At 42.0% G+C, this 13643-nt stretch overlaps 1 protein-coding gene across 1 annotated transcript in view; it reads left to right on the top strand.

Moving 5' to 3' along the window:
- GPD2 (glycerol-3-phosphate dehydrogenase 2) overlaps positions 1-13643 on the top strand; it is a 1016859-nt gene that overhangs the window by 326064 nt on the left and 677152 nt on the right. Inside the window, exon 3 of the mRNA XM_069225155.1 lies at positions 498-669. Within this exon, the coding sequence (XP_069081256.1) occupies positions 498-669 (172 nt within the window). The remainder of the gene's footprint in view (positions 1-497; positions 670-13643) is intronic.

Below are 13643 nucleotides of genomic sequence, written 5' to 3'. Positions count from 1 at the left end.
ATTCCTAATGATTGGGTTGGAAAAACAGTGTTTGTGGTCAAATCTACAATTGCTAGGTGTATGGGAATACTACATCCCTGGTGTTTGCTTCCATGAACGTTTATTCTGCTAAGGTGATAAGTGTGAAAGGGAAACTGCCGCAAATCATGATTATGTGGTATGGGTGCAGAAACACTCATTCCTCCTGATTGTCCCTTTTCAGCCACAGTCTTTGATGGGCCCAGTATTCCCACATGTCCAAAGTACTGACACCCATGATATATAAGCACTTCTGGGTGTGGGGTTACTGATGCTGGGGCTACAATCGTGGCCATTGTGCTTCGTCTGGTTTTGCCACCGTTCATCATTTTAGAATTAAGAAGATTGATAATAAGTGATAAACGCATGCTGCTAATGGTTTGCTGCATTCCGATTCCACAGTATTTTCAGAAAAGTATGTTTTTAACTGTCTCTTAAGAAAAGAATAGTTCAAGACCAGTATTCAATTCTTCTTCTAGGTCAATATTACGTACGTTGAAGCAGCCGAGCCTGTAAGACAAGTTATTGATAATGAACTTCCATCGAGAGAAGCTCAGCTTATGACACTGGAAAATACAAAAGAATTCGATGTGCTTGTAATAGGTGGGGGAGCAACAGGATGTGGCTGTGCCTTAGATGCTGTCTCAAGAGGTAATGTGCCTAACATTATGAAAGACTGAATTGACTGCATTAAAAACGTGTTTATGCCATTTGTATGCATTTTAATGTGCTTTGTACTTCAGAAAGTGTTATGATAACATGCATGCACAAACATTTTCGGATTCCTAGTGCACTTTTCCTGACTGGAAGGAGTCATGTCACTCATTAACTTCTTATGTATAAAGAAAAGTGTAGCAAACTGATGAATGACGGAGGGGTTCTGAGTCGAAAGGAAACATTCTACATATATGGGAAGACTGTCCAAGGTTGAGAGAGTTCTGGGGAAACACTGGAGAAGTACTAGGACCTCTAATGCCACCAGCTCCCAACTACATGCCATTTGGTTAACCAGTACAGTTGCTTATCTATAATGACTTTTAGTTAACATATTAAAAACATTTTCATTTTGTTGCACACACTATAAGCACACACTTCTAAAAAGGTAAACTTTTCAATAACAGCCACTCTTGGATAAACTCTTCCTGAAAGCACCCGTGCCCAAAGCTGATAGCCAAAATGCATTTCAAGAGAACACTTCCATTAAAATTTGAATCTCTATTTGCTAAAACCAGCAAACACACATTCACACACTCACACACACACACAGCTACATACCTACTAGTGAGAAGCCCAGATTGTTGTTTTCTACAAAAGAGACAAGCTTAACTCAAAAGTTAGCCACACAAGATAAACCTTTCTTTGACTTTGTTGTCACTTTTCATATGTCATTTTCACCATGTCATGTTCCAATTAAGTTCTGTAGAATTTAAAATAGCTCCTACCATTACTTTTTTAAGGGAATAGAAATAGATTATAAATCTCACTTTACAGTGATCAAATTGACATACACATGGTGTATTGACATCTTTTTAACTATTTGCAATGTACTTGCAATGGAATTAAGACCCATACCCTGCTCTTCTTACAGAAATTGAAAATATCAGACCACCTCTAAATATTTTTCTCTTCCCACAAACAAATCGGCATGGGTAATGGCTAACAGCTAGTGCTTATCTGCAATGGGACAGATCCATCATTGTATGGTCTTATATTTTTTAAGGTGGGTAGGGCCAGGCCAGAATTTTCCTGATCCAGTATCAAACAGTATACTTCATATGTATACTAGGGAAGATGATAAGATATGGCTGATGGTGAAAATGTTGTTTAGTTGTGAGCTGTAGACATCAGCCAAGGCTTTAGTATTAGTCCACAAAGATGTCACAAACGTTTAATGGTTTAAATGCTAGAGCATGCACAAGATTGCACTACGTTGCAGGATTCATAGGGGAAAGAAAGAAACTTAAATGGCACTGATAACTAATTATCTGGAAATATCAGTAAAGTGAAGTTTATGAAGCCAAACAACTAAGCACTGTAAGGAGCCTCCAGCTGAAAATTGTCGCTTTAAACCACTTATTATCCACATGTGGTGTAATTGTAGTGCAACTGATGTGTTTATCAGAGTTGCCTGAAAGTCTTCCATCACCTTCTTTACCCACCTTTTTTGGTCTCACTAAGTTAGACAACTAATAATCAAACACTTGACCTGATAAATTTGAATAGTATTGATTACTGTTAGGAATGGGGTCTTTGGTTGACAGTCAGTTTACCCCCTGTTCAAGCAAGGACCTTCTCTCTAGTCAGGGTAAAAGAGAATCACCCTCCGCTAATCCCTGCTTACCCCCTTGGTAGCTTGGCAGAGCAGTAGGCTTAACTTCAGAGAGCTAGGTGTAAAGTATTTGTACCAACACACACAGTAACTTCATGAAAACACTACAAAATGACACAACACAGGTTTAGAAAAATAGGAAATATTTATCTAAACAAAACAAGACCAAAACGACAAAAATCCACAATACACAAGTCAAGTTATCAATAAAAATGCAAAAAGAGTCTTGAAGTAGTTTTCAACACACACTAGCGCTTCTAGCGTGAAAGTGTACCTGGTGCGCATCAAAAATAACCCCGCACCGGCGGGTGTGCGTCAAAAAGGGCTTGCGATGCGTCAATATCACTCACGAGCGAGACCTTGCGTCATTTCTCCCTTCTGTTGAGTCGGCGTGCGTCGGTTCTTCTCTCCGCAGGAGAGTGATGCGTCGATTTGGTCAGCACACAGGTCCAGGCAGGCCTTGTGTTGTTTTTGCGTGCACACAGTGGTTCGCGTCAGAAATCCAGCCGCACGATGATCCAAAAACCCTGCAGCGTGGGATGCGATCTCCCAGCCTCCGTCAGCGATACTGTGCGTTATTTCTCCTGCTCCGTGAGTCGATTCTTTGGTGGCGTTTCCGGCGGCGCGTCGATTCTCAGCCGCAGGCGCGTCATTTTTTTCAGCCGCAGGTCGGAGTCGTGTCAATCTTTTCCCCGCATGGCGCTCTGTGCGTGGATTTCTTCCTCTTAGGCTGCCAGCTTCTCCTTTCAGGGTCCCAGGAACTGGATGGACACCACAGGGCAGAGAAGTAGTCTCTCCAGAGACTCCAGGTGCTGGCAGAGAGAAGTCTTTGCTGTCCCTGAGACTTCAAACAACAAGGAGGCAAGATCTAAATCAAGCCCTTGGAGAGTTCTTCTCAAGATGGAAGGCACACAAAGTCCAGTCTTTGCCCTCTTACTCTGGCAGAAGCAGCAACTGCAGGATAGCTCCACAAAGCACAGTCACAGACAGGGCAGCTCTTCTTCCTCAGCTCTTCAGCTCTTCTCCAGGCAGAGGTTCCTCTTGTTTCCAGAAGGGTTGCTAAAGTCTGTGGTTTTGGGTGCCCTTTTTATACCCAATTTCTCCTTTGAAGTAGGCCTACTTCAAAGTAAAGTATTTTTTGAATGTGAAATCCTGCCTTGCCCACGCCAGGCCCCAGACCCTCACCAGGGGGTTGGAGACTGCATTGTGTGAGGACAGGCACAGCCCTTTCAGGTGTAAGTGACCACTCCTCCCCTCCCTCCTAGCACAGATGGCTCATCAGGAAATGCAGACTACACCCCAGCTCCTTTTGTGTCACTGTCTAGTGTGAGATGCAACCAGCCCAACTGTCAAACTGACCCAGACAGGGAATCCACAAACAGGCAGAGTCACAGAAATGGTATAAGCAATAGAATGCTCACTTTCTAAAAGTGGCATTTTCAAACACACAATCTCAAAATGAACTTTACTAAAAGATGTATTTTTAAATTGTGAGCTCAGAGACCCCAAACTCCACATGTCCATCCGCTCCAAAGGGGGAATCTACACTTCAATCAGATTTAAAGGTAGCCCCCATGTTCACCTATGATAGGGACAGGCCTTGCAACAGTGATAAACGGTTTTAGCAATATTTCACTGTCAGGACATGTAAAACACATTACTGTATGTCCTACCTTAACCATACACTGCACCCTGCCCTTGTGGCTAGGTAGGGCCTACCTTAGGGGTGTCTGACATGTAAGAAAAGGGAAGGTTTACGCCTGGCAAGTGGGTACACTTGCCAAGTCTAATTTACAGTTAAAACTGCACACACAGACACTGCAGTGGCAGGTCTGAGACATGATTACAGAGCTACTTATGTGGGTGGCACAATCAGTGCTGCAGGCCCACTAGTAGCATTTGATTTACAAGCCATGGCACCTTCAGTGAACTTTACTAGGGACTTACTAGCAAATCAAATATGCCAGTCATGGATAAACCAGTCAACAATACAATTTACACAGAGAGCATATGCACTTTAGCACTGGTTAGCAATGGTAAAGTGCTCAGAGTTCAAAAGCCAACATCAACAGGTCAGAAAAATAAGAGGCAGGAGGCAAAAAGTTTGGGGGTGACCCTGCATAAGCAAATAAAAGTCCAACAATTACACAATACATCTTCAATTTGTATGCGACTACTTCGATTTCACACTTACGTTAAGAGTTACTTGTGTTTTGTATCACAGTAAGTTTCAGATGCACTGAGACATTTAAGAGGTTAGCACAGTTGTCACTGGTAAATACCAATCAAGGAAATGGTCAGTATTGTACTGAAGGCACATTGGTAAAATCATTCATAACGTACTTAACGATGAAAGAGCTAGGATGTAGCTCCATTTGTACAGGATTTCCCATAATTGGACATTAAGGAGAGATGTTGCATACATTTTTCAAAATGCCAAAACAGAATGTATTTTTTTCCTATGGACACATTATTTCTCAGTGTAATCTTGAAACGTTGTGCTGTTATACCAATCTTTCTTTACAACATGCTTGGCATTTTTTTTTGTTATGTAGCTGCAGATAGTACTGGTCTGTAGTTAACATTATTGCAGTGAAAATGTAAACACTGTGTAGCAGAGGTTTGTACCTATAATTGGATATGAAATTCATCGATCCCTTTGTGTTTCTTTTGGTCAGGAAATGCACCCCAAACTGATAGTTGTTTTAAGTACATTAGTCAGGATTGAAGCACCGAGAACTGGCTTGGCAGCCGATTTACCAGGATCATTGATTGTATTTGTTTAGTTAGTTACAACCATAGCAAATAGTTTTGCAATTCATACTAAAACCACAGTTCTAAAAAGAACATGACCCCAGTTCTGTGTTTTCGTACTGTCAAAGAAATTAATATAGTTACCGGAAGTAACATAAAAAATACTTATAGGTAACATCTAAAATTACCTCATGTATAAATATCAAAGTACAGTTCTCATTAACCGTATACTTAATCCACCAACTGAATTACAGTGATATACATTCCGGCGAGAGCGCAAGCATTACTTAAATCAACGGCTTTGAATTGCAGGACCCTGGTTTTCATTTTAGACTCAGCAGATGTTAAAAACTTAAATCTTCTGTTGGGCATGGTATCCTCTGGCTTGAAGCAAGCAATCACGGCTTGCCTGCAGGAGAATAGACTGCGTTCCAGGAAGGGAGTGCTCAAGAACTGGCTTCTCTCCTTCATTAGTGCAGACAAATAAAGTGCATTTTGACTTCTTTTGCTGCCCTGCATTTGACCTCTCCCTCGATGGTGGAATTAATAATGAGACAACAAATCTGTATCTCATGTATCTTAATTTTACATAAAGATCACACCTTTCACCAAAATAGTTTTGCGGTTTCAGCATCATGTAGCTACCAGTAATCATTCATGAATGTGACCACTTTGTGAAGTGGTTTTTCTCTTCCAGCAGAGAGACCTTAACTAGCGAGTTTACTGTTTTTTAAAAGCAGACTGAGAAGAACGAACCACTCCAAAGATCCCATATATGAAGCCTATTTATGGTTTCCTTCAGATATATCCTTGCTAGGTTTAACGGGTTCTCATTTATGGCAGTCCCTAAAAATTGTTTTTAGAGTTGCACTAAGGGGATAGTACTACGGGCTAAGTTGCATAGTGATTTGAGGGAACTGATAAAGTCAAATGCCTTAACAGTTTATCGTATTTTAATCTATTAAAACAATATGAAAGATCATTGGAAAAAGTGAGTTGGGCAACAAATGCAAAATTAGACAAAGGTGTATAACCTAAGCACTTTTTAAGAATTACCTGTAATTCTTTCTAAGGGGTGGTGTACAGGAAATTCAAAGCAGGAGGGCGAGTCTGTCCAATATGTTTCTAGATACGTTGGCGTTTAACCTTTCGTCCTAATAGTTTATGCAGTCTCAGGCTGCTTCTAGATGGGGGAGTGTAACAAAAAGTATTGGCGGACACGAAGATTACCAGTTGTTGGTTTGGACTGCCTGAAGTACTCCTAATACTGTGGAACAATTGGAGTGTGGCAGCTACATTATTTGAGATTTAGTGGTTTGCTGATGTGCAGGCACCATTGAACAGATTGAGAATGTTAGTAAATCTCTATCTGATGCCATGTATGAGGATGCTGTAATGAGATGATATTAACAGTGTGTGATAATTGGACTCGGCAAACATGGATATACGCTAATTACAAGAAGGGCAGAATTGTATTGGGTACAGCAACGTGCAGGTTATGCACATATCCACATGTCAATCTGCTTTAAAAGATGACAAGATTATAAGAGGCTTTGAAGCTGGTTTGTACATGTATCGCAGTCTTGGGTTAATTTATGACGCCTTTATTTAAGATCTGTTTTAACACAAGGTTAGTCCCTAGTTTTTGCAAGGTAAGTATTTTGCTACCAGGTTACAAAAAAGGGCCCAGAATTTTTTCACAGATTTAGCACCAAATACCCCTCATGGAATTTTCAGTGAATATATTCTCTCTCCTTGATCACTTTTAGTCATGATCAGATATGCAAGACATTGTACAGATTGAACATTGTGTTATCAGAGCGAGTTGGTCTGCCCTTCACAATATTGCTGTTTTTCAGTCAGTACTAGACATACACAAATGGATTACACTGGCAACCAGTTTGTCTCTTTCATTGATTACTCTACAAATCTAGAGCCTTGTTGCTATATCAACGTTCTGGTATAACTTGGTAGCCCTCCAGGAAATTAAATCACGGATCGCTTTGTACACAGGTACCTATTGCACATTTTTAATGGGAACAGGCAAATATCTGATTTCTCAGAAAGAAAAATGAAATGGACTGCAACAAAGGATGTATGTTAGCTCCCTGTTTTTAAACTGTATGTACTGCTTTAGGAAAGATTTAGCAAAGTACCATAAGTTAGGACTATGTTACCAGGTCTTTTTTGTGTGAAAGCAGAGATGATAGATGTTCGAAGCCAACTGGGCCATTATTTGAACACACTGTTGCTACACAACTCAGTAGAAGGCTTCCTCTTAATCAATTGTGGGTGTTGAATCTCTAATGATAGTCTTTGGCCTAGCATTCTTATGACTGTTCTCTTGCAATTGATGTACAGTGTAAGACTTGAGCATTAATAGGTCTAGGCAGAGACACTGGCTCAGTCTTTGCCTAGACCTAATACCGCCACTGTACTACCATGGTTGGCAGCTGTACTTGTCCTTAATTACAGGTCAGCTAATCATGTCAGATGAAAGGCCAAGCAGTTAGGGACACCAGCATAGGGGTGCAAACGATTCTCCTTGCCCTACCCTATTTGGCAGCTGTGGTGGTCCAAACGGCACAGTGTTTCCCAAACTGGTTTGCGACCAGATGAGTTTTGGTGGGGTGTGAAAGTGCAAGCAATAAATAAAGATGCCTTTAATTCTGTATTTCTCTTGTCACATTTGCTGCGCTTCAGAGACCGAAGTCAAATGTCAGGCTATGTCTTCTTACAACTTAGCGCTTATTTTCAAAGCAGATCCTCCTGTGCTCCAATAGGTGGTTATGTTGTACTCCATGGTGGGCTCCAGCTACCCAGAAGTGGCAGTGTGGAGCTGCATGTATGTGCCACCTTTGTGTGAAGATGTCAGTTTCTATCTTTCTGTGCCCTTCAACGTGATTCTGGAGCTCAGCTCCCAACTTTGTTGGTTCTGCTGACACCAAAAAAGGCCAAAGACTTGTGCCAGGGATGACAGGTTTTAAGTCATAATGCAGTTAGAGAAAGCAGAAGTCCCTCACAGATATGCATGTGGGTTTTCTAGTCACAATTTAAAGTATTGTGATACATGCTCCCTGATTCACTCAAAGGTAACTGGGGAAGAGAAAGCAAAATTCCAAATTGCAAGCCTGCTACCACACCAATTCCCATTTTTGATTGAAATTCTCTGATATGTCCAAGTCCAGATCATGCCACAAGTGCAAGAATTTGAAGCAGGATTCTTTCACTTCTTGCTGTCAGCAATCCAAGGGCATGACTCTCGATCTATCCCTTGGCTGGTTCCCGCATGCTTGGAGTTCTGCTCGCTGTTGTTGACCTTGAAGCAGGTAGAGGCCTTTAAGAGGCCAACTGAATTCAGCTCCCACCTGGCCTTTGGGCCCCACAGAGTCACAAGGACAACCAGTTGAACTTCTGCCTGTGGCTCCCTCCTCCGGACCGACTGACCTTGATGGGCCTCCTTCTGGTTCCATGCTGGCACTCCATCGTCGCCTATGCTGGATCCGGTCCAGATGCGATCTCCAACCTGGAGCCAATGCCAACCCTTGTTAGAGCTATATTTCTCTCCAGTATCACTGAAATCCAGCCTCCCTAACTGATCCAAAGCTTCTTACTAAATGCCAGTGATTTGAGAAGATGGAGGTCTTTTTGTGCCATCATTCAGGCACCATTCAAGGGCTTCAGAACTCACCTTGTGAGTACAAGGACAATAAGGCACAAAATGTTTGCACACACAATCTGGTGTTTAGGTACCTACACAAGTCTGGATGTCTGCACGAACAATAACATGTGCCTTCTAAAAACGCCTTGTGAGACCAAGGCCATGAGAGGGGGTTCCGTCAAGGATATTCCATCTATACTGCACTTCAGCAGACCTCAGCCTTTGTGTCTGTAAGAAGCCTGATTTGGAGACTAGAGGCCGAACTTGTTCTAAGGTAACGGAGGTCGGGGGGGCTTCTCATGGACACGACATGGGCAGATAATGTTTATTATGCCTTGCTCTCTTTAGGGTATAAAATATGCTTTAGGAAGGAATTTGCATATTTATGTTTATTGCAATGTGTTGGGATAGTTCAGATTGACATCACTTTTTTTATTTTTTTACAATCCTGATTTTGTTACTTGTCATTGACCTAATCATTGCAGCTCATGCATTTTATCGTAGATTGCAGTCTTTTCAATAAATGTTTTGAAAAGTATTCTGCCTCTTCTTTCTCACCTGTGTGTGGGTGTAAGAGACTTATTGCTAACCAGAGAAAAGGGTAAGACTTGTTGCACACTGATTTCCCCTGCGAGACTCTGCCAGAATTCATGCGCTAGGCTGCCAGAAATCACCTTGACCATTTGGGTTTTGGTGAGGTGCTGCTAAAGAGCCAAAAGGATTTGGGTGACAGTTGCCATCTGGTGTATGAGGGACTCAGTCACCTACAAGCTGAGATGCTGCTGCTGCCCATAATCTAGCAGTCTCGTAGAGATATGAGGGTCCTTAAGACATCCACTAAAGAAACCAAGGCTAATTTGTTCACAAATCTTGCATTCCAGGGATGCCTCTGCTCAGCTCTTCTGGGCCGACTCAATTTTTTGGCAGTTGGTGCCACAATCATTTTGCAGGAAGTCAGTTTGCTTCTGGCCAGAGGGGGCTATCGACTGGGTACTCTATTCTAGGATGGGTGAGGGATGTTGCAGCTGCCACTTCCTGCTGCCCAGGACGGGCAATGGACTTTTGGATCTTCACTCCCTGATTACCTTCTTAGGGAAGTGGAAATTCAAAATCATCACAATGGTTCACATTCTTTCTGCCATGAAGGTTGGCTGATGATGTTGGACTTGGAAGACACTCACTTTTAAGTACCTGTCCCACAGATGCTACCTTCAGTTCGTGGTAAGGTCAGAGCATTTCCGATTTGCTGTGGTGCCTGCTTTTGGCCTTATTTCAGCCCCACAGGTATTTGTGATGGTGGTGGTTGTGGCCCATATTTCATCTTTGTCGGTTTGGGGGATGCATTTATTCCCACACCTCAATGGCTGGCTGCTTAAGGCAGGCTTGCTGCAGTCAGTTGTGGACTGCTTTCGAACATTAGTCACACTGGGGTTCTCTTTCGGTCAAACAAAGTACCCACTGACACGTGCACAGGATATACTTCATAGGGGCAATTCTGGACAGTGTAGCATTCAAGGCATTTCCAATTGTGAGCCTGGGGCATTCAGGATATGATAGTGATGCTTGGGCTCAGTCCTAGAACTCTGTGAGTGTAGTTCTACAGCTTCTTGGCTCCAGACCTCATGCATCCTCCTGGTCCATGATGGTAGATGCATGCCTTTCAGTAGGACCTCCACCTAGTAATCACAACGGCACCAAGGTTGTCAGCCGGGCGGCATCTGTATATCAAAGGACACAGCCCAGAATCCTCAGTGGTAGTAGATGGACACCAGCATGCTCCCTACCCCACCCAGAGCGCCGAATAGTGACAACTGTATTGTCTCTGGTTTGTGGAAGTTACCTGGGAAAGGTAGAGATCAGGGGTCTGTAGTTTTCAAGGTAGCAACAGCTCTACATCTTTCTCCCTGGAGCTTTGTGCCATTCACTTGGCTCTGAAAGCCTTTCTCCCATCCACTAGAGGGAAGATGGTATAGTTCCTAACAGACAACATGACCACCATGTGGTACTGCAACAAGCAGGGTGGTTTGGGCTCTTGGATGTTGTACCTTTGGATTGATTAACAGGGAGGGAATTTCCCTTGTAGCCAGTAACTTTGCGGGGTCTCAAAATGCCAGAGCATATGTCGAATAGCAGACCAAGATTGACAAGGTGACCCAGAAATTCTTTGATATGTGTACTGGCTAGATTTCTTTCATCACCACCTCTAAAAACAATCTGTGGCCTGGTAAGGGGATTGTTGTCTTGAGCCCCTGCAGGTTTTGTTATCAAATGTTTTATTGTTTGTCCTGTCTTTGGCCCATCTCAGCCTTTTTACGTTTGCCTTGCCAACTTTCTTTATTCACTTCATCTGTTTTGATGAGGTTTTTAAAAGGCTTAATGCACATGTTTACACCAATGAGACTTCAATTTGGTTCTCATGTTTCTGATATGCAGGTAGTGTGAGACCATGCACAGCTTTTCTGTGTGGCTCAAGAACACTTCCTAATTACAAATACTTGTGTGCTGTGACAATGACCTGCAGGTTCTGTCAGTCCAGACTCTGTACTCTATTGCTTTTTTCCTGCATATTTGTGCTGAGAACCCGGGCTTTCTTTCTGCCAAAAATTGTATCACCTTTCCCTGTGGGTTAGTTGTCACCATTCCTGTCTTTTTCTGTCTGCCATTTCTCATAGAAAAGGAGAGGCTCCATTGGCTTGATCCAAAGAGAGCACTCGGCTTTTACATTGTGTGCATCAGGGGCTTTGCAGGCACTAAGGAAGGGAAGGCACCTCTGAAATGGACAGAGTCCAGATGGATTGTCCTATGCATAAAGACAAGCCATGCCATTCGCCAAGAAAGATTCACTTGAAGGCCTGCATTTTTATTCCACCAAGCCAAAGCTGCTTTAATGGCACAGGCAAGGGGTGATCCTAACATAGACATCTGCAAAGCTGCCACATGTCATCCATCCATACATACATTAATCAAGTACTAGTGCCTCAACAGTAAAGTCTGCCGAGATGGCTGTTTTTGCCTTGTCCTTTCTACAGGACTTTTTTAAAATTTTATTCTGAGAGTCCAGTATCCAGATCCTCCTCCTTATGGGAGGGCTGGTTGGGTATCTATTTTGAAGGTAATTGTCCAACAGAAGAACAAGTTGCTTACCTTCAGTAATGCTGTCTGTGGTGGACGCTGTCTAACCACAGATTTTTTACCACCCTACTTCCTCCCCATTCTGTGAAGTAGACTCCTATATCCGCTAAAAAGATCCCAGGTTGGTTTCAGTATATTGTCACCTCCAATGCACCATGTTTGATCTGTTTTTGAGTGCTCAGAAGAGTGCAGAAACAAGACTGACATTATAGTGCCAAGGTGGTATCTATTGCTGGCTGTGTACAGTCATTTTTGGAGAGGTGGATGGCATTTGCAGACTTTGATGGTGCCACCTACCAGTGTACAGGGGCAATGGCTTTGAAAATCCACATCAAGTCCAGCACCTCGGATTATTCTAAAAGTGGGGAATATATGGTATGAGTATCAACCAGAAAGAACCTTACTGGGATAAGTAATGTGCTCACTATTTCCGATCCTTTCAACTTAGCAGTTGTAAACCACCACTGTAATTAAACTGCTGAGACCTACCAAACTTCCATAGTTTTTGTAAATAACTTCGAATCGTACTTTATTTCGACCATAGATCATAAAAGTTTACACATAAAACAATAAGACAAGAATGTGCATTCACTATCGTTGTGCTTTACAAAGCACCACACTGGCTTAAAATAGAATTTACATTAAATGAAGATAACTTCTCTGAGGCCATAGTCACTGGAAGTAAAAGGTCAATCATAGACGGAGGCTTGCAGTGGTCCACCATTGTGCATTAGAAAAAAAAAGAAAGAAAAAAAAAAAACACTCCCAGTACATGGTTTTACATTTTGGTGCCAAAGTTACTAAAACATCTGCATCACAGAGTTAAAATTATGCAGATATTTAAGAACCAACAAGACAATAAAAGTGATTACAGATTCAAGTTTTCCTGATTAATACCATCATCAAGATAAAAGCAAATAGTCCGACCCAAGATCTAAAATACTGAGATTGTGTTGTAGATTAATACAATTTCATAATAATTTAAATAACATACTTTGACAAAGAGAGCCAGCTGCCTGCAGGATCATATAAGCAAAGAAAGTAGAGGACAGGATTTGCATTAAAAAAACACCTTAATTAAGCATGGTCAGATCATTAGAAACGCATACACAGTGTGACAAAAAACATATATCATTTCTTAAAACGGCTATCAAATTCATGTTAAAATAGCACACGCACTGAACAAGTACATAGAGATAACACTTTACAGCTAGCACTGGTGTTAAGTAACAGAAATACAGGATAATTGCCCATATACTGTCTAAAAGAAATCAGTTCCAAAGCCCTATCCTAGCCACGTGGTTAAACACTTCTTTACCCGTAATGCAGGCTAAACACTGTGACCTGGTGCAGTGATAGCCCTTAGGCGAATGGACCAAGCTGCTGACAAGTATTTGGTAACTGCACTTACTACCAGTGTGGATGGGTCATATTTGCAAATTCTGTGAACATTAGCACGATCATATAAAAACAAAGTTTTACACAGAGGAATAATACATTTTTCCCTGGGAATTTTATATAGGGGACAAAAAAGAGCACATGTTCAGTTGACTCCACACATAAATTGTACTTATTGCATTTGTTGGCCTCAGGGCTGTTCTGCGACCATCGGGCAGTAAAAGTATTAACTGGTAAAATGCTGTATCTAAACTGAAGGAATAAAGCACGGGTGTAAGGACCCCCCCCCCCAAACGAAAGAGGATGAGACTAACCTTTCCCAAGAGAGTCTTCATTTTCTAAGTGGAAGAA

The sequence above is a fragment of the Pleurodeles waltl genome, chromosome 3_1 (assembly GCF_031143425.1).
Source record: "Pleurodeles waltl isolate 20211129_DDA chromosome 3_1, aPleWal1.hap1.20221129, whole genome shotgun sequence".
NCBI classification, from domain to species: Eukaryota; Metazoa; Chordata; class Amphibia; order Caudata; family Salamandridae; genus Pleurodeles; species Pleurodeles waltl.
The sequence above is the reverse complement of the archived record's forward strand: the minus strand, read 5'-3'. Positions and strand labels throughout refer to the sequence as shown.